We start from the raw sequence: 21200 nt of genomic DNA on the forward strand, positions 1-21200 counted from the left end.
AAGAACATTCTTCAAAATGTGAATTCTATTTATTATTTGTGCCAAAAGGAGGAAATCATAAACATAAAATGTGTTTTCTAACTTCTCAAACAAGGTGATTGGCTGTGTCCTCGGCAAAAAGAAAAAGAAAAAAAAAAACTGACGGAAAAAAAACTGCAAAATCAATTCAAGTCTAGTGCGGGAAAAAAGGTATAGGTTCTTTCCTTTGTTTTCTCTGTTATTGCTCTTCGCCTTCCTCTACGAGTATCCTCTTGCATGCTTCGTAGCACATAAAAGCAATCCCAGCTGCAGGTACCAACTTCATGCAGCTGGGACCCAGCCCTTTATATAAACCCTGAATCCCTTCTTGCTCAAGTATACTCGCAAGTGCATGAATTACATTCTTGTATACCTGCCTTCCACTGACGGCTCCTACCTGCATGTGCTTGCGTGCAACCTCTAGGGGGAAAGTTGCAGTACTTGATATGGCTCCAGCTGCTGATCCAATCAAAAGGGTTTCGATGTTGCCAATCTTCTCTTGCTTAAAAACATTCCGGTATGTTTTCCGTAAGGTGTCATAAGCAAAGTAATTTGTTGCGGCATATGGAATAACTCCAATAAGGCTAGGAGCTAGGCCTCTATACAGTTCTGCAGGGCCCTCTTCTCGCAGTATTTTTAAGAATGCATCTATTATACCATTATAAACACCTCTCTGCACATCAAAATGACACTTCCCATTAGAATTTGCAGCAATATACATCCTCAAATATCACAATTCTAGGTCCAGGTTTTTGTGCATACCTGTATGGTTAATCGGGTCTTGACCAATTCAAGTGGGTATGTGCACAAAGTTGAGCTCACTCCAGCACAAGCCCCAGCTATTAATGAGGCAGGAATGGGAAGTTTAGATTGCTCGCCGGATTTGGGTGACAAATTCTTATTAACAGTGTCATATGCAAACAGCTGAGATGAGAACCAATCACATGTGAGAAAAAAATGAAAATCAGAAACTAGATAATTACTTTCAATAATCAAAATAATGATATCTCATTTCTCTTCTATTTGAACAAAACAGACAGTAACTGCCAGTCCATAATGTCATGTACAATGTAGCTGATAATCCTCACTAAATTCCATGATGCAATACCATATTTTGCATCTTTGTGGAGTGCTGAATAAGGTGTAAAATTTACTAGCACGGGAACGTGAAAGAACATTACATTGCTTGCTGAAGTTTGCACTGGTGATAGGTTGCAGAAAAATTAATTAATAGCCTCTCACATACAAAATATTGGTGCTAAAAGCTCTATGAACCAGAAGGGTTTAAGCAGTTTGATGTCTATTCTCTATAACAGGTGGTGGTAAATTGACTATAGAGAATATAATTATAAAGACGGAGTAATCTTAGGCTTACCAGGTGAGGTGCAATCGAAATGAAGAACATAGGCAGACAGTTTCATGCTAGCATCTAGCATTGACATCCTAAATTTGTTAAAAGAAAAACCCTAATGGAGTGCACCGTAACTATTCAACTGAATGTTAACCTACATGGATCCAGTCAGACATGTCCTTATCCAAAGTCTGTTTTAGTTTATAGCTATTTAAGATTTATAATTAACTCTAAAGCAACTTGAGAAATCAAAGGCAACAACCTCTCAGTGCAACAGGAAATCCATGCCTGAAACAACAAGGGTATTGAGGTACGTTCATAAGAGAATAAAAAGTAGCAACTACAAGAAAAACTTTAAGAGAGCTACGAATACTTGCATCAAAGGCATCATAGAAAGATACCAAGGGAGTGTGACAAACTTAAAAATGCGGCGGACAAAAAAAAACTAAAGAAACAAATAACAAACCAACAATTGAATTTTATAAATGAGTCGTCCATATTTCATTATTGACACTCTTAGATAAATGAACCAACAACTGAACAGGAACAAACAAAAAGGATGACATTAATAAAACAGAATATGGAAAGTAGTCTCACTAAAAATATGATTTACCTTCGTATCCTAAACAAGATTTCCTAGCATTTAATTTTTTCCTAATAGACGGATAAACACTAGCAAGCAGCAATTAATGACATGATCAATTCTACCAAGAACAATGTAATCAACAATATTCACTGTACCAAGAGATCGGTTAGCAAAGATTAACAGCTCCATTATTCTGAGAAATATAAAACCATGAAAATGTATTACCTCTATGGCTTTGCTTGGCGCAACCCGAATCACGTTCACCAAATTGCCCCGAAACAAACCCTTCCATCCATCAGTCTTCATTATATTATGGAACACTTCAGTAGTAGAATGCCCACTACTGCCCACCATCAAATGGGTTCTTATAGTCTCCAAGGGAGCAACAGCAGTCCTTGAGACAGCACCAGCTACCCCACCACTAATTAACCGTCTCATCATAGGATTTTTAACCTTAATTTTCAACTTTAGACCAGTCTTCTTTTTTGATGTCCCTTCCTCCTCTTGGACCCCAATGAATGACAAATATTTCTCATACAGATCATTGTAGAGAGATTTCAAACTGCTATTGTCACTTGAATTAGGGAAACCCATTCCCATCTGATTAACACTAGCGAAAAGGCCTCCACCAGGAAGAAAGTTCCCATCTTGGAAACTCCATTGAGAACCCAAATCAGAGATTGAGAGAAATCTATCCCCTTTGTCATCAAATATCTGAATTTCTCGCCTACCCATTAATCAAAACTTTTTGATTGAACTTTCTCTTATTTTCTCAACCAGTTATTCTCATCTTTAGCAAAGAAAGATCAGGTTTTGGACAAATGGGTATTCAAAAAATCCATTGTTGAGAAATGGAATGCAAAAAATGGCTTATTTATTGAAGAATCCAAGAAAAAAAGTAAAGACGATGAAACCAAAGGGGAAGTAATAGGCAGTGGAAATAAAGGAAGCTAGATTGCAAGAGAGAAAGAAAAAGGGTGGTTGGTGAATCTCTCCCACTCACCCCTTTCACTTTCTTCAGGATTCTTTTATATAGTGAGACAGATTTCAGTTGGTGGTGGGCAGTAGAGAAAATGTTAGGTCTTGCATTTGCGTTGAGGAGGGTGCAGACCGTCTTAGGTTGCTCTCAACAAGTTTTTTGGGTTATTTTAATCCATATAAAGAATAATAATATTTGTTGGATTTTTCAGTCTTAGTGTTATTGCCAAAATAGAAATTTATGCCTAGATTTTCTTAAAGGAAATTTTAAAGATTTTGGATACATGTGATTGTCTAGGTTATTTGAACTGCTAGGTACATACCAACTAATATTATAAAGTTTACTTAGTTTGAACTTCGGATTTATTTTCAAATTAATTAAAACATAAACCTTAACTTAATAGTAGTTGGCGACGCCTAAATCCAATGTTGAAGTTGTTCTTCCTTCTCCTTGATCCACAATATATATATACATATTATTATAAAATTATTCATGAAAATGAAAATGAAAAAGAAAAAACATTAACTAATAAGTTACCTGGAATAACAATTATGCGTATAAACAAAAGTATATTTGGAGATAAATTTCCCAACTGGGAGTTAGTCCAATATTGACCACCATGATATTTAATTAAGAGTGTCCAAAATTGACTACCATAGTACCATGAACATATGGTCAAAAGAAAAAAAGTCTTCATTTAGACCATTAGATGATTGACTGCATTCTGTGTTAGCTCTTATTTGATTCTCAGCTCTGCAAATAAAGGAATTACTAGCTAAGTAACTGCATTCTGAAAAATAGTAAGAAAGAAAGGTAAGTGTGAGTGGTCGGCTCCCTGAATCTGCTGCCTCAAAATATCCGGTCTTGAAGGTTTGTTAGGTGTCAGCAGTTGACAAACTTCCCTCCTTAAATTTAAGCCATGTGCACCTTTTTGTTCATAGGGATTCCCTCCAAAGCACTACAAGAAGAAGCAAAATCCAAAGTGGAAATGATGTGGATGGAGTTGAGCCAGTGGTGCTGAACGCAAACAAAAGGGGTTTTCTTGATTTTGCCACACGGATATCTACTTTAAACCCAATAGCCCACTTCAACATTCTTATAGAAATCACAATGGAGAGGCCAGACTTAAATTTCAGTTGAGGTCCAATACGTCGATGCCTAGTCTGGGGCATAATGGATTAGTAAAGGCAATCTTAAGACAGAATCATCACTTTCCAGTCACAATTATGTAATTGATAGAATGATACAAGTCATGTAGCCATTTGTTAAATTTTTTAATCCAGTTTTTTAATGACATCCATCATACTGCATTACTGCCCATTTTCTTCAGCAGAACACAGCTCTTTAATACAGGAACTCAAATGGGGGATAACCGTAGTATGAGAGCGCCTCTATATTCTACTTCTATACATCGGAATACCTTAATGCTCTTTCTATTATTCTTGTGCTTCAAGTTTCCAAGAGCTTTAGGGGATGCCGGGACTGCCAAGTCTTATGATCCTCCCTACTTGCGTATGTAGAAACAAATTTCTCTCCACTTGCATTGGCATTTGCATCTTAATTATAGCTAATTGTTGATTTCTTACAAGTATTTTAGTGTGTGCAACTATGATGACAAGGTAATCGAGAGAAAACGTAAGTTAAATGTAATCCATATGCATCGGCTAGCACAAACTATGCTAAAGTACTGCCTAAAAGCTTTTGTTTTGTAGACTCTTTGCCTCGTCTGATTTTCTTTTCTCGCGTTCTCCTGTATTGCTGAAGCAACGAAATGTAATGGTTACAACCAAGATCCATTCCCACAGGGTGGGTATTTTCTTGCAGCTAGTGATGACTTATGGGTCAATACCGCTGCTTGTGGTCTGAAATACAGGATGCGGTGCATCAGTGGACCAAGCGAGCGTGTCAGGGTGGATCCATAGTTGTGGAGGTGGTGGATTTTTGCAGTATTAATCCATGCCCAGCCACAATGGTTGTCTCCAACAAAGCCTTTGACGCTATCGCAAGAATCCCCACTGCCAAAATCAATATTTCGAATATATACAGTAATCATCTTTTAAGTTTAAACTATGCTAATCACTCAACAGATTGTAGAAACACAAGAGGCACAAGTATAAATATCTCAACCATAAATGACCATGATATTTCTGTTTTCAGAATTTGACGCGGGGGTGTGTGTTTCCTCGTGTGCCCTCGGCCAATGATAACTCACTGAAGACAGTGAAGGAATATATTTGGAAGTCTCTAGCCACTTGGTCACACATCTTAAACTTGGTATAGCTCAATGAAATAATAGTATCTGAGGAGTCTCTCTCATCCAGTATTATTCTTACGAATAAACTTCATTCGTTCGTGATGTCCCACACAAAGAACACAGCTAATAGTAAATTCTGCAAATTTGCCGACTCTCTCTCTCTCTCTCTCTCTCTATATATATATATATATATATATATATATATATATCTTTCCCACTTACGTATCTTCTAATAGTTTCATACATGATGGAGAAATTGTACCATATGTACACTATTTTTCCCCTCAAATTCTTCTTATATACAATTGTCAGAGAGCCGAAGAAACACGACTCAAATTTGCACAAGAGTAACAAGGATTGCTATCAAGATAATTATAGTTGCCAAGATTATAACTATCTGAGTACTACATTGGTATGAAGCAAAGAGACAGGCTAGAATTAAAATTCTGGGCGTCAAATTTTTTTACGATACTAATTAAGTAGTTATTAATTGTACAATAATTGCTTAGGGAAACAACACTTATTCCCATCTTTATAACTGTAATCTTACAAGATGTATTCTTGTTGCTTATGTTTTAGCAAAAAGAAACAAACAAACAAATAAATAAATATTAAGAGCAGAAGTTGACCTTTAGAAAAGAGGGAAATGAATCAATGAATTGGAGATAAGAGGTAGATGCATATTATCGCACTAAACATTGGAAGGGACTGGAAGTACAATAGTTACCTCTCAAAGTGATGCTTGAGAATGTAAAATGGATGAGTGATTATTTCCTGATTTTTTATGTTGCCTTTGAAAATAAGGATGAAGCAGTTTAACTCCTTCCAAATACAAAGGTGTCTGCATTTCTATCAAGCGTGAAACCTGCAAACACACCTTGTTTGTTAGCATGACAAACACAGTCGTTACCCTAAATAAATGTATATGACCAATAATTTTTCTTCACAAAATTCATAGCACCCTATACATGTAGCAAATTAATTATGGCTGGAACAAGACTTACTGCTCGGCGGAAAGCAAACATCTCTTCCTGACCAGATAGCATGGAAACTATGCCAGTTGGTGCACCTCCAGAACCCACACTGCCTTCAGATAAAACATCTCTGCGAAGTTTCCCACCTTCTATCTCTGTTTCAAATTGGAAACTGGACAGCAAAAAGCAAAGAAGCAAATTACAGTGGTACCTCGTTGTTCAAGAAGATAAACATAATTACGAGAGTACTAGAGATATTTGTAAATATGCGTAATTTGGAAACTAAATGGAGAAAAAGAAGTTAGCATGCTTCTGGAAAGTAACCTTTGGACGCCAATTATTAAGTAAGACCAATCTTATAAAGATAGTAAGTAATACCTTTCTAAGTCAAAAAGTGTACCCTCTTCAGTTCCTTGAAATAGATCATCAATGGAAGAAGCTGCAGAACAAAATAGGCAGCAATGATGATTGTACAACTCATCTATGAGAGTGATAAATCGACGTGCCTGGAAAGTGAAAACACAAATTTGTTATTGATAATAAAATGAGGAACAATATATAGTATTCGAAGTCTTAGCTAAAATAATTTGATAAAGCTGCAAAGTATTCCATATAGCCATAGATGTTAAGGATCTTGTAATTTGACTGAAGGATTCAAAATTGAATTAATCAATAGAGTTGCACCCATATATATACACTACATACAATCCTAATTATTTTAGGACTCCTAATTAAACCAATCTTCTAATTGCTATATACAATTATAACACTCCCCTCAAGCTGAAGCATAGATACTAATCATGCCCAGCTTGTTACAGAGATAATCAACCCGAGTCCCATTGAGAGCCTCGTGAAAATTTCTCCCAGTTGTTCTCTTGTCTTCATATAACCTATAGAAATCAAACCTTGCTGAATCTTCTCACGAACGAAATGGCAGTCAATCTCGATATGCTTAGTTAGTTCATAAAATACAGGATTGGACTCAATGTGAAGGGCAGCTTGGTTATCACACCACAATTTAAGCATATGCATGTCAATTTGAAATCAGATATAATATGTTTGTACGCTTATGATCAAGCAGAGGTGTAAAGAGAAGGGGAACATTAGACCAAGTAGCGAAAAAGGATTAACATTGCTCCAAGAAACATCTGTGCTTAAAATGCTCCAAGAAACATATGTGCTTAAACTAACCAGGTATCTTCCATTCAATGATTTGAGGTTTGAATCAAACGATTGTCAAGTTTTACGCCATTGATTAGTTTTATTTTAACTTCAAGCAACACATGTTTGGCATCATATTCAGATTTTACAGACCTCATATGCAGTATAACTCTTCAGGTAGCATTAAAAGGAAATAGTGTAACCTTGTCGCGGATTCGCATGCTCATTTCTGGAATTTCAGAAATGAAAACAGTATGATAACTTTTTGCAACTGCAATATAATCTGCTGCACCTCTCTGCGTTTAATCAGCAGTAAAGCAAGTCAGTCACCGCCAAAAGGGAGGCAGTAAAGGAAACAAGTAGGTAAAAGAAGAGAATTATCATCTGCCATCTGAAAACAAAAGAACATACAGTTTCTCAAATGCCATATTCATTGCTGATATAAGAAGTAGAAGTAGATTTTTTCCAAAAATCAAGACAACTTCCAAAAAGCCACAAGATAAAGTTTAGTGCTCTATCCTATTAAGGGAAACATTGTAGAAGTGCATGGTCTCTAGTTGCATGTTTTAGTCCCCACTTTATGATACCTTTTCTGGCTAGTCTTCCATTTGAGAATTTATACATAGGCCTTGTTCATTTCTCTCATGCATGGAAACTATCACAAATTAGTTTCTTAGGTTTACTCTAGCCTTCAGTTATTCGTTCCATATCTTTTCACTTTGTTTCCTTTTCCATTCATTATGGACACTGCTATGGGTTTTAGCTGAAGTTAGTATCTGGTTCCCAAAGATGAGAAGTTAAAATAAGTTGCACGCAATCAACAAGTCCATATAAAAGTCAAAAGTGAAAACATACGCGGTATAATGTAAAAGAAATCTTTAATGAGCAGGTGTAACTAATACAAATTATAAAGCACATTGTTCATATATTGATGAAAAAGAATCAAGAGAAGATGAAAATGATCATAGAAAACAAGTATAATACCGGCCGCCCACACAGATATTCGAATGTGAACTTTGCCGCACCATTACAGCTTTCGGGAACCTCCAACTCTCTAAATGCACAAAAAGAAATGCACATCATCAAATTGGATACCAAGCATTTAATGGTTTAAACAAGTATGTTTGAAAGATACCTCCCAAACATAACTGGGATAGTAGCAGAGACGATTTCTCCTCCTAATTGGTCTGTGATCTGACACCAAATTTTCTCAAATTCCTTCACAGCATTGCTCTCCAATGGCCAGAAATAGTGAACCTGCTTGTGCAATTATATACTCAACTACCTCAACAAAAATACGCAAGGAGAATAATTCTACTAGCGTTTCTTTTGAGGTCTTGATCAAATTAACATTGGTTGCATTATGCTACAGTATCTAGTTCTGATGATATGGACTGTACATGAAAGCATTATGAGATGAAAGAAACTGCAAAAATAACATTTGACATGAACTATAAATTTTGGAAAATTCTGAAAGTGTATAAAGGACAATTCATCATTTTCTGAAGATACTCAAAACACTTAAAATGAATAGCTACCAATTTAATGAAGAAAATCCGAGAAGGCAGATGGCAGATGGCAGATGAAGGGGGGAAAAGAAAAAGCAAACAAAAACATACATGAACACATAAGGAAACCAAGTAAAACTGCTTAACATCTCACCTGGTCTTCAAATCTTTGAGCTATAAAGCGGCGATAATCAATCTCACTTCCAATCAGAACAATCTCACAGTGCTCTTCCAATTTTGAAACTAATTTTAGGAAGATCTCTCTCTGCATACCATCCTATAGATGCAATAAATTTGAGATCAATTTTCATGCTTAAACACTATCGATTTTTTGTATGCAAGTAAAGAAAGAAACCAAGGGACCTCTCACAACAATATTTCACATATAATCCAGAACTATGTTAGAAGGCCAGTATTAAGCTACCGATACCCTCACTGGTTATACCCAGGATTCAGAAGTTGAGAAATTAATTTGTGGTAAAGAAGTCAATGCTTTGTGATGATACTTGGAGCACATACCCACCTACCTGATTTAAATCATTTGGTGCTCGATTACTCGTGGCCACAAGAACAGTTCCAGTAGTCAACAATCTGCTCAGAATTCCAGATAAGGCGACAATAGCAAATACATCAACTGTCTGTAATATAAAACCACAAATTTGATGTCATTTGGAATGAGTTGTAAACTTAATCAGTTTCTGGATAACATGTTCTAGCAGGTAATGTTAACTATTAACACCTTCGAGCATAGTTTTATTGCTAACACTTAGAGGTAGCATATAAAGTAAAGAACTATGTATGAGTTCATCCAAAAACATGCAAAAGAATCACCAGCCAACAGTACACCATGTATGAGTTGATATAAGCTCTCCTTCCAAGATGGGATATCCAAATAAAACTACTAATGTACGATGACAGGATTAAGTTTTTTATGCTGACATCAAATTACAGATAGATGTTTTAGCATACATTCCTTTCTACCTGTATCTCATCAAAGCAGAGAACACTAGCCCCCTTTTGACCTGCTCGCCGGTCTACAAGAAACTTGTCTGCTACAGTAGAAAGAATGTTTTTCACCTGCGCTTCTTGCTTATATTTTTCTTCTGCAGCTAGCCATTCTTTGACTTTCAAGTCAAATGGAAGATTCATTATCCAGCTAGATATGCTAGACTCAAGACACTGTTCCTCCACTTGTTTCTTCCATATCTTATGCATATGTTCATTTATATTTAGCATAGCCTGCAAGGAAGGTAAAGTTCAATTTTTGCCTTCCATAGAACAGCACTAGCGTGCAATGCCAATAAACAACATGTAATCCGGCTTCCGGTAAACAACATCGACCGGTAGATTAGGGACGGCCACAGGTGCATGTGGGCATGCATTTAGCTTTCAAGCCCACCATATAAATGAATTTTGACTATATCATGAAAGCACAAACAGAGATTGACCTCATGAAAGTGGAATCTTCTTCGATGTTTAACAATTCCTTCAGTCGCACCATAAAACATATCCATTAGCATAGTCTTCCCTGCAATTAAGGTGCCACTTTGTATTCATATGAATAAACGAACACAATCACATGCCAGTTAAGAATGCAAAACCACTTAGAAACAAAGCAAAAATCTTTAATTTTAAAAAATCTTTAATTTTACAAAATAAGACATGCATACATACAACAAGCTTCAAAGATTGAGTTTATAACTAAGCACAATTAGGATTATAACATACCACTTCCAACATTGCCATATATATAAAGTCCTTTGGGTGCTGGAGGAGCAATTGGACGGCGACCAACAACAGAATCTAATTTTCTTTCTCTATTTAAGTATGAAACCCATCTACCTACTCCGGGTTCAACATTTTTAGGTTTTTTCCTGATCAGTAAAAGAATAAAAAATAGTATAACGTAACAAACAAACAAAAAAAACTGATATTTCAGATAACAAAAGATAATTGAAAAGTTACCTTAACATCCATCTTTGAAAAAGATTGTTCTTTTGCTCATTTAATGATGTCCATAGAGTATCTCCTTTCTGCTTCTGCTCAGCTTCTTCCATTAAAAGCTTGATCCTCTCATTCTCTCTCTTCTGCTCCCAATTAGCAAGCTTTACCTTAAAGAAGAAAAATAAAACAATCATAAAATATGAAAATGACTGATAAAATTAAATAAAAACAAAGATCCAAAAATTTATACATGATAATCCTCCATATCCTTCTCATACTGTTGCAATCTTCCAAGTAGTTTTTCTAATTCAGAAGCAACTTTTTCCTGGTAAGGATCATGCTGTAGCTTTCCTTGATCAACCATATTCTTATAGCGTGCCAATAGCCCTGAGGTAACATTTTTCCATTTCATAAATTAAAGCATGTCAATTTACAAGAAAAACAAACTTTAAGGTAAATTCCCCATCAATGCAGAGAAAGAGAGAGAGGTAGACCTGAAGGCTTTGAAAAGGTATGATTTGAAGGATCATGAGAATAAAAGCAAAGGACGTTATTTTGAAACAGATTATTTATTGAGCTAGAGCTAATTCTTCGTTTAACAAACCCTAGATTTCTAATTGATGAAATTGACCATATTTTTCTCATTCTATCTTGCTCGCTCTCGCTAATCCTTCAAGTTTCTGTAACTGAACCACTTCAGCTCCGGCAGCGGCAACGTTTTAATTCTTCACTAGTAGGCGTGCGCTTTATAAGGATGGAAAGGTGACGTGGCTCCTTAATAGATAAGCCACGTGGAGGAATAAGAAAATTACTCTTGTTTGTTGACGCGGATGGGCAGTTAACCGTTAGATGAAGCAACTTTGTATTGGTGTCTAATTATTTTTATCAGAACGCTGCCGTATTCCTTTCAAATGAAAACGAGGCTGTAACTGAAGGTTGAACTGATTTTAAGCCGTTATTAATTTTCAACTTCATTTTTGAATAGCTGCTTCCTTTCAAATGACTTCTTCTCTATAACCCATCTCTAAATGCAATCCGCAGCTAATAAAACCAGGCTGTTTCGTACAGTAACTGAATCAACTATAACACTCGCATCCACAATCAGCAATAAAAGAGAAGCAGAGCAGAGATGCCTTTCACTTCTTCAGGACTGCAATACATTCTCAAAACTCACTCAAATCCATACCCAAATCCTCAAGTTGGGTCTTTCTAACAACCCACTTGTCCTCACCAAGTATACTTCCACATCCTCTAATCTCCACGCAATTGACTATGCTTCTTCATTTATATTTTCACCTGAATCCGATAAACGTTTATACGATACGTTTCTGTTCAATACAATTATTAGAGCTTATGCCCATAGTAATAATGTTTCCAAGGGTAAAGCTCTATGTATGTATAAGCTTATGCTTGAATATGATGTTTTGCCTAATAAATTTACGTACCCATTTGTCCTTAAGGCTTGTGCCGGTATTGGGTACTTGAATTTAGGCAAGTCTGTTCATGGGTCAGTATTGAAATTTGGCTTCGATAATGATGTCCATGTGCAAAATACAATGGTCCATATGTATTGTTGTGGAAGAGATGGGATTGAGTTTGCACGTGAAGTGTTTGATGAAATGTGTAAAAGGGATCCTGTCTCCTGGAGTGCAATGATTGGTGGGTATGCTCGTTTGGGAAGGTGTAGCGATGCGATTGACTTGTTTAGAGAAATGCAGATTGAAGGTGTTTGTCGTCCTGATGAGATAACTATGGTTTCTGTTTTATCTGCTTGTACTGATTTAGGTGCTCTTGAGTTAGGAAAGTGGGTAGAGTCTTATATTGAGAAAGAGAAAGTTCAAAAGAGTGTTGAGCTCTGTAATGCTTTGATTGACATGTTTGCTAAGTGTGGTGATGTTGACAAAGCTATCAAATTGTTTAGAAATATGAAAGATAGGACCATTGTTTCTTGGACTTCTGTGATTGCTGGTTTGGCAATGCACGGTCGTGGTTTAGAGGCTGTTGAATTCTTTGAGGAAATGATAAAAAGTGGGGTATTGCCAGATGATGTTGCATTTATCGGGTTGCTTTCTGCCTGTAGCCATTCAGGATTAGTTGATAAAGGGAGAGAATATTTTGATTTGATGAGAGAGAATTTTGGTATAGTACCTAAAATCGAACACTATGGTTGTGTGGTAGATATGTTGTGCCGGGCAGGACTTGTTAATGAGGCATTGGAATTTGTTCAGGAAATGCCCACTGAGCCTAATGCTGTTGTTTGCCGCACGCTGATTAATGCTTGTTGTGCTCATGGTAAACTCAAGCTTGGTGAAAGGATCACTAAACAGCTTATTAGAAATGAGCCCATGCATGAGTCAAATTATGTACTACTGTCCAACGTATACGCCAAAATGTTAAACTGGGAAAAGAAAACGAGGATTCGAGAGTTGATGGATAGGAAAGGAATGAGAAAGATCCCTGGAAGCACTATGGTTGAGTTAGGCAATGAAATTTACGAATTTGTGGCTGGAGATAAATCTCATCCGCAGTTCAATGAAATATATGAGATGGTGGATGAGATGGGGAGGAAGATGAAGCGGGCTGGCTATATCCCGGCTACATCAGAGGTTTTACTTGATATTAATGATGAGGACAAGGAAGACACTTTGAACACACATAGTGAAAAGCTGGCTATTGCTTTTGCCCTTCTCAATACCCCACCTGGTGGGCCTATTAGAATTGTGAAGAATTTGCGAGTTTGCAATGATTGCCACTCTGCTACCAAGTTCATCTCCAAAATATACAATCGAGAAATAATAATGAGAGACCGCAACCGTTTTCACCATTTCACAAATGGTGTGTGCTCATGTAACGATTTCTGGTGACAAAACTGGGTACGAATTCTTTAAAATGATGGGTGACAGATTATAGACTGATCATGCATTCATCCTGTCGATTGTAATTTACTGGTGCTGAAGTTTTCTCAAACTAAAAATCTTTTACTACATTGTGTGATCATAGTACCAGATTGTCATCTCAAGGTAACTGCTGGGGGATAGCATGGGATTTGCACTGGCGGCTTGCATTAACCGTTTGGCAGATCTGGTTTAGGCGGAAAAGGTAAGCTCTTCCCTTAATCAGGTTTCTTATAAACACATTCTTTTAGTGGGTTATTTTCCATTGTCAATTCGTGTTCAATCAAGATTCTAGTTATAGAGTACTAGATATGGAGCTCGTACTGAATGGAAATGTACCTCTACTCACAAACTTATCTGATCAAGTCATCCCTTTTTTTTTCTTTTTTTTTTCTCAGAATGCATATTTATGCCCTAAAATGTAATATAATAGATATTTGAATTTATTTTTTTATAATATTTTAACACTTTTTGACATATATAGTTTTATTCAACAAATCTATATCTATTGTGTGAAAATAGTTAAATATCATTAAAAAATAAAAGTAGAATATATATTAAGTTGAATGTATGTAGATAATTTTGGTTAGATTAAATTAAAAAATAAAATATTAAATTGACTGATGGGATAAGTTAGGAGAATAAATATGTATTTATCTTGAGCACATAGTTAACTCATGTGGGTTGGTTATGAATGAAATTTATCAGCGGAAGATGCTAAATTGCCGGCTGTGTCCTGAGCACAACTGAAAGAGGTATTATCATGAAGCCCATTCTTATTAAGCGTACAAAATAAGTGTGCTCCAAGCCGGTGCTTTGTTGGTAAACAATAAAATGATCATTTTGTCTCTATTTCATTAAGCATCATCATCTTCCCTAACAAAAGGACAATTTCCGCTTATTTTAGAAATTGGAATATAAACTGAGAAACTTCTCATCTCAGGATTCCTGAAAAAGAAAGAAAACGCGTCTTCTCTTCTGTTTCTCATATCATAGAAGAAAAGGTACCGCATACATAGTGGCACTGGGATGTCAGTATGTACTGTTCAGAATTTTCTATTATGGGGCAATAAATCTAACACACTTCTCAATGCTATTCTGTTGACCTACTTCATTTTAAGCAAAGCTCCACAGGGAAATCCTTGTACGCATTTTCAGACTGGGTTTGGAAGTAGTAACTGTAAATTTCCTATCCAGCTTTGAAGATGTCAAAGACAAAAACAAAAAGAATAAAGAAAAAACCTGGTTAATGTGCAATGTAATCAAATTGCCGTGGAAAAGTGAAAATCTAAGCTCCACCACCATAGAATCATAGGGTCGCTACTTTATGTCTATTCCTCCCTCCAATTCTCTTTCAAGTACAAATCAAATTTTGTTTCCATTGATAACTTTTTCCAAAAGGAGAAAAGAAAGACTCCACAGAAAAAGTAATGGGTCAAATCCCATCATTTTCTATGAGTTGCTCTGAGAAAAAAAATATATAAAATGCTTCTTCAGGATGCACTGAAGTTGGCTAACAGAGGAACTATACATCAAGGTTGAGTCGCAAATCATCAAGGGATGATTTCTCTATTGACATAACAAATTTCATCAGAACATCTAACTTCTGAAATCCTATTCCGTCCTCCAAAATCCAAATCTAAAAGTACCTCCCGTGAATACATCTCTTATATAAGCTGAGATTGAGATGCTGCTGAAATTTCTAGAATAGAAACATAGTATAGATCTAACAAGTATGTAAAAACAATATAAAAATGGGGAGAAGCCTATATGCTGAAGAGGCTTGATTGAATACAGTGGGCGTCGGCAAGTGTTAGAACTTAGAACTGTACCTCATGACTATAATGCCATCTTAGTCTGCTATAAATGCATTGATTAGAACAGTGGGCATCAACGCCCATACCATGTCAACCCAAACTTGCATGCAACAAAATTAGGCCCAGAATCAACATAGCTAGCGTCCATAGAATCTACTAATCACACTCAAATACAGCACATGGCCCATGGGTAGCAGCAAATGGAGCACAAATGCCTACTTCTCAACCACAAGTGAATGCCACAATTAACATGCACTTTTTCACAAAAACTTAGCAACATTGTTGATACCTGTAACTCAGTAGGAGAACAGAGTACAAAAGGTGACAGCATAATAGGGATCAACTATGGCATAAAAAATATAGCAAATTGACAATAACAATGTGAAAGATCTACAGGAGTAAGAAGAAAATAAATGAATAAATAAGCACTAAATTGTTCATAAATGACAAAAGGTTCCTACATGAGCAAGAGTAATATAGAGGATTAAAAAAAAAAAGGAAAAGAAAATAAAAGTACAGGGCATCTGAGATAGAAATCCCAAAGCCCTACCATAACTAACATCCATAACAAGCATAAACCTAAAAACAACATTCCGGAATGAGCAAAAGAAAACTGAGACACCTTCCCTTCCTTTTGCCCCCAACACCAAACCCTGGTACCACCACATCTTCCCTTCTGCTCTTATTTCCAATACTCTCCATCCAATTTTATAACTAAATTATCTCTCTTAAAGTTAAGATTTAGTCTTGTGATTCACTTCTCTTCCCAGCTCCTTCTCCTTCCCTCTCCTCCAACAATCTTCCAGCTTCCTCCTCATCAGCTTGTTGGGACTTCTTCTGTGCCTCCTTAGCCTTCAATGCTTGCAATTTGGCATGATTGTAATATGCTACACCCAAAAATGCAAGTCCATATCCAAACAAGTTAATTGGGGTAACGGTATCCTTGATAACCGACCAAGAGAAAGCGATCAGCAGCCAATCTTTAACCACACCAGCGACATTCATTGTCAAAGCTGAAGTCTTTCCCACAAGCAAAAACACAGCAAGATTCAAAGCGAAAGCACAGAGTGAATTGGTCCCAAAGACAACAAAATCGAAATGAAAACTTGAGGTCTCTTTCAAAACTGGGTATTCAACAAAAATCCAAGGCACAAACAAGAAGACCAAACAACAAGGAGCAACATAATAAAGAGAAGTAATAGGATTAAGGGTGATCCCCTTAGAAGTAAGCAAGATTTGGATCAATACCAATCTAGTAGCTTCAAAAGCAACAGCACCCAATTGTAAAAGAACACCCCAACTATCAAATCTAGCTTCACCATAAGCAGCAACAGCGACCCCAAGAGAGATCGACAACATATTAACCATGGTATCAGTCTTAAAGCTTTCTCTTTTAAGCATAACCCCAATAGAATAAACAGCAACAGGCATCAAAGCTTTAAGCATCTGAATAAAAGAAACTGATAAATAAATGTAAGCAGAATTTGACAGCCAAAGGCTGAGAGAATAGAGGGCACCAATGGGTACAACTGAAGAGATGTAAAGATCACGAGACATGGTAACAGGTTCAACAAGTTTAAAGACTTTGATGAGGAGAACAGCTAAAGTAGCACAAAAGGACATGTGGATCATTGTAAGTGAAATGGGAAACGGCCAATTGTACATCTTTTTGTCCAAGATGTACTTGTTGTAAACGATGACTGTGAATGAAAGAAAGATCCAGATTGCTACATAGGTGTAGGAGAGTAGGATCTTTTTCAGAACGCTATCGCTTAAAGATCCGCCCTTTCCCATTCTGGTGGTTGTGGCGGCGGCGGCGGTGGTGGTGGAGAGAGGAAAACAAACAAAAAGCAGTTTAGATTTTGAGCACCGGGGGAGAGAGAGAGAGAGAGGAAGAGGAGGTAGAAGAAGAAAAAAAGAGGGTTTGGTGTTGGTGATGTGTGAAGAAGAAAGGGAAAGACTGGTTAAATCTAGGAGAGGTGGCATTGTTTGAGTGGACTTGTGACTTCTTCTTGTTTCCTTTTCGTTTTGGGCTTGGGCTCTTCTCTGAGTTGTCCTTACCTTTTCCTATGCGTGAATTTAGAATTTTACTCTGTGCAAAATTGTTTTTTTATAATATTAATTATATTATTATATATGCTTTACTTGTTTAAGTAAAAAAGTGGTCACATTTGTGACTTATTCGATGTATGATGAGAAACATAATTAGTAATAACTTTAAAAGAAAAGGAAATAGAAAAATGATAGGCGTTAGTTTTCAGATTTATTGCATGCTTATTTGGGTTAGGTTTGGAAATTTCCCAATTATCTTTTCTTTTTTTCCTTTATTTGCTCAGTCCAAAAGGGCTAAAAGATTTATTATTTATCTCAACGAATTATTATTTTTTTGTATGAAATCAAATTTACCAATAGTAATGCAATTTATATTCAATGGGTCGGTGCTCTAAGAGCCCTGACAGCGTTCTATAAAGAAGGCCCATAATCCAAAGAAAAAAAAAAATTTTAATTTTTTGTTTCATTTTAAAGAGAAGGGCAGGTGTCTTAAAAATGGGAGTAGGATTCGAAAAAGAGAAGGGAAAGGGTGTCTTAAAAATAGAGAAACGCTTAAAGATTGGTCACGTGGATTTGCAAATTTGAGGGAAACTTAGTTTAGTTGACTGTCTCACTAACGGCGACGCGCGTTTCTATTAAACACATCAAAAAGGTCAGGTGTGCCTCCCTTTGCTTCATCTTCCCTTTTCTCTTTTTTCCTTTTTTTTTTTTTTTTTTTTCCAAAATACTAAATAATGATAACAAACCGTCGCTTTTCTATTTTTTAATCATCGCCTTCCGTTCAGCGATCATTTTAAATTTATAGATGATGTTAACTATAAAAATATTTAAAAAATTTACTATTTATATTTATTAATTTTGATATATAAATTTTTATTACATATCTATTTAATTTTTAATATGTATAATTTTTATTTCGATAATGTTTATTATTCTTAACACATAAAATTTAGTTTATATGTAATTTTATAATTTTTTTATTAATTAATAGTTAAATACTGATTCTAATCCTAATAAATAGCATATTAATTAAATTTTAATATTATATTTATCAATAAATAGCTTTCTAATCAGATAATAATATTAATTTTATTCTTAAAATAGTAAATTAATTATACTTTAATTAAATTAGATAATAATTTTAATTTTAAAAAATAACATAAATAATAATTATAATTTTATATTTAATAAATTATTTTTGTAAAATAATTTAATTTAATAATTATTCTCTAATATTATTATCACATCTTCGTGCTTGGATGTATATAATAGTTTTTCTTTTAAGATATATCCATTTCCTCTCAATTTATATATATATATATATATATATATATATATATATATATATATATATATATATATATATATATTAATTTACAATATCTAAATTTTTTTATATGTATGTTTAATTTTTGATATATAAATTTTTTATTTTTTAATATGTGTATTTATCTTTGACACATAGAATTCAAATTTATTTGTAATTTTGTAATTTTTTCTATTAATTTATCGATTCATAAGTTACATTTTGATTAAACACTCACTTTAATCCCGAGAAATGATATATCAATTATTTTCTAATATTATATTAACTAATAAAATCAGATAATAATACTAATTCTATTCGAACAAAAATATATTAATTATATTTTAATATTATATTAACTAATAAATTAGCTTTATAATTAAAAAATAATTCTAATTTAAAAATAACATCTTAAATTATATTTTTTATATTTATTCAATAATAAATTAAATTTGTAATTATATAATAAATTTGTAATTCTAAAAAAGCAGCAATATCAATTATATTAATATATAAATTTATATAATACTAAAATTAATTAATAAATAATTTGTATATTTTTACATTAATAAAACTTTAAGATTTTAAAAATCAAGAATATTTAAAAATAATTAATATATTATTATTTTCAAAAAATTAAAAATAATATGAAATATTTAAATATTTATTAAATTGTATCTATTAATTTGATTTTATAGTCAAAATAATAATAATTGTGCAACGCACGAATAAACGACTAATATATACCTGATTTTGATACGTTTTGTTAAGGGATTGAAGTGAAATAGCATGTACTTACCTTTATATTACTTTTACAGTAAGGATAATTAAGTTAAAATAATAATTTTTATGATAGCGTTTTTATGAAGTTATAAAAGTATAGAATGAGGTTTTTATTCAAAAAAGAAAAGGAAAACAACAAAAAAATAATAGACTTTGTTGTTTTAAAATTAAAATATTTATTTATTTTTAGGTTTTTCTAATTTTGTAGGTCTTTTTAAAAAGCTATATTTTAAAGCTTAAAAAGTTTTTAATTTTAATTTTATTATATATATATAAGTATTTATAATTGAGGAGCCTTTATAAATAGGAGGATTTAGAGAGTTAGTTTAGTAGCTATGATACTGAGCCACCGCTGATAAGATAATGCGTCTTAATAAGAAAAGTTTAGGTAATATGATTAAACGGCTCAATTATAATGTTGGGCAAGACAGGAACCAATGGAGCAATTGGTCATCCATAAGTGGTCAACCCATGTTAACAAAATTTTAAATAATTAATGAAAGCTTATTGCATTTGCATTTAAATAATTTCTATAACAACTTGAATATTTAATAAAAATGGCACATATAATTGCATATACATATATATATATAGAGACAGATTAAACTAAAGATTGACTCAAATATATGATCCAAATATTTGTTAGAATATGAAATGTGGTTATGAGTTGTGAGATAAATAATAGATATTTATAGATAAGATGCAACTCATTATTGAGTAGAAATTAGTCCCAAGGCTGCAATTGAATATTGAAAAAAGGACATAAAAGACAAAAAAGAAAAAGATTAATAATTAGCAGGTAAAATATTCCACAGAAAAATACCTAACCATATTAATTATAATTATAATTATATTGAATCAGTCAATGATTTACAAAAAGGATCCTTCCCTTCCCTTCACACTGTAGTGATGTATCAGTTGGGAGATGGAGACTTTCATGGATCCATGCATAGCAATTATTTTTATTTTATTGTCATGTTTGGAGCATATTCTCCATTTGACCAATTCTTTATTTTTGTTGCCAACTTTCTCTCTTTCCTTTGTGTTTTTTGAAATTTTGAAATGGGTCTTTTTACATGTTTTTTAATCAGTCACGGCATCTTTTGTCCCCAAATCAGACCCATCTATGCACTCGATTAAAATCTTCATTTTCTTTACATTTTCAGACTCATCAATGGTTCTTGATAAATTTGAGAGACACTTTTCTATAGATTATAGGAAATCAAAGATATAATAATTGTATGCGAGACTGCATATCGCATGCAATGCTAATGCTGCATATTCTGCATACTGCCACCAATATTGGCCGTCCGTGTTGCTTACTTAACTAGTCAAATTCGCCTTATAGCTTCAAACTGAAGTTTATAATGTTCTTGTGCTTAATCTGGGGAAAGAAGAAGTTTGCAAGCAAAGATACCTGAGTTAATAGTTTAATAATAATAATAATAATTTATTGATTCTCTTTAGTTGACAATAATTTTTGACACTATATGATTAGATTATACAACATCGATTTTATAATTAGATAAATTTAAATTTTAGATAATTAAACTCGAGATATTAATGGATTAAT

At 34.2% G+C, this 21200-nt stretch overlaps 4 protein-coding genes across 7 annotated transcripts; 1 reads left to right on the forward strand and 3 right to left on the reverse strand.

The window, feature by feature from the left end:
• Positions 1–7: 7 nt before the first annotated feature.
• On the reverse strand, positions 8–3306 carry LOC8259472 (adenine nucleotide transporter BT1, chloroplastic/mitochondrial). Its single transcript, XM_002515488.4, has 3 exons — positions 2181–3306; positions 781–942; positions 8–691 (listed from the first exon to the last, which is right to left on the reverse strand). Exons 1-3 carry the CDS (start codon positions 2688–2690, stop codon positions 218–220), a joined length of 1146 nt encoding a protein of 381 aa, XP_002515534.1. The 5' UTR covers positions 2691–3306; the 3' UTR covers positions 8–217.
• Positions 3307–3483: 177 nt separating this feature from the next.
• Positions 3484–11514, reverse strand: LOC8259470 (putative ATPase N2B). Of its 4 annotated transcripts, none has more exons than XM_048371872.1 (15): positions 11270–11514; positions 11026–11162; positions 10797–10942; positions 10560–10705; positions 10280–10359; positions 9813–10070; positions 9359–9469; positions 8986–9108; positions 8459–8580; positions 8308–8377; positions 7527–7619; positions 6541–6668; positions 6193–6334; positions 5916–6053; positions 3484–3892 (listed from the first exon to the last, which is right to left on the reverse strand). In XM_048371872.1, exons 1-14 carry the CDS (start codon positions 11418–11420, stop codon positions 5919–5921), a joined length of 1842 nt encoding a protein of 613 aa, XP_048227829.1. In that variant the 5' UTR covers positions 11421–11514; the 3' UTR covers positions 3484–3892; positions 5916–5918. The 4 variants fall into 4 exon arrangements, with proteins under 4 accessions (XP_048227829.1, XP_048227830.1, XP_015572524.1 ...); XM_048371873.1 differs by lacking the exon at positions 3484–3892 and adding an exon at positions 4128–4692; XM_015717038.3 differs by lacking the exon at positions 3484–3892 and adding an exon at positions 4128–4949.
• A 156-nt stretch (positions 11515–11670) lies between these two features.
• Positions 11671–14052, forward strand: LOC8259469 (pentatricopeptide repeat-containing protein At4g21065). The gene is made up of 2 exons (XM_015716986.3): positions 11671–13648; positions 13776–14052. The coding sequence occupies exon 1, from the start codon at positions 11804–11806 to the stop codon at positions 13637–13639; it is 1836 nt and encodes a 611-aa protein (XP_015572472.1). The 5' UTR covers positions 11671–11803; the 3' UTR covers positions 13640–13648; positions 13776–14052.
• A 1848-nt stretch (positions 14053–15900) lies between these two features.
• On the reverse strand, positions 15901–17464 carry LOC8259468 (probable sugar phosphate/phosphate translocator At4g32390). Its single transcript, XM_002515484.4, has one exon. The coding sequence runs from the start codon at positions 17278–17280 to the stop codon at positions 16228–16230; it is 1053 nt and encodes a 350-aa protein (XP_002515530.2). The 5' UTR covers positions 17281–17464; the 3' UTR covers positions 15901–16227.
• Between the last annotated feature and the right edge of the window lie 3736 nt (positions 17465–21200).

The sequence above is a fragment of the Ricinus communis genome, chromosome 3 (assembly GCF_019578655.1).
Source record: "Ricinus communis isolate WT05 ecotype wild-type chromosome 3, ASM1957865v1, whole genome shotgun sequence".
NCBI classification, from domain to species: Eukaryota; Viridiplantae; Streptophyta; class Magnoliopsida; order Malpighiales; family Euphorbiaceae; genus Ricinus; species Ricinus communis.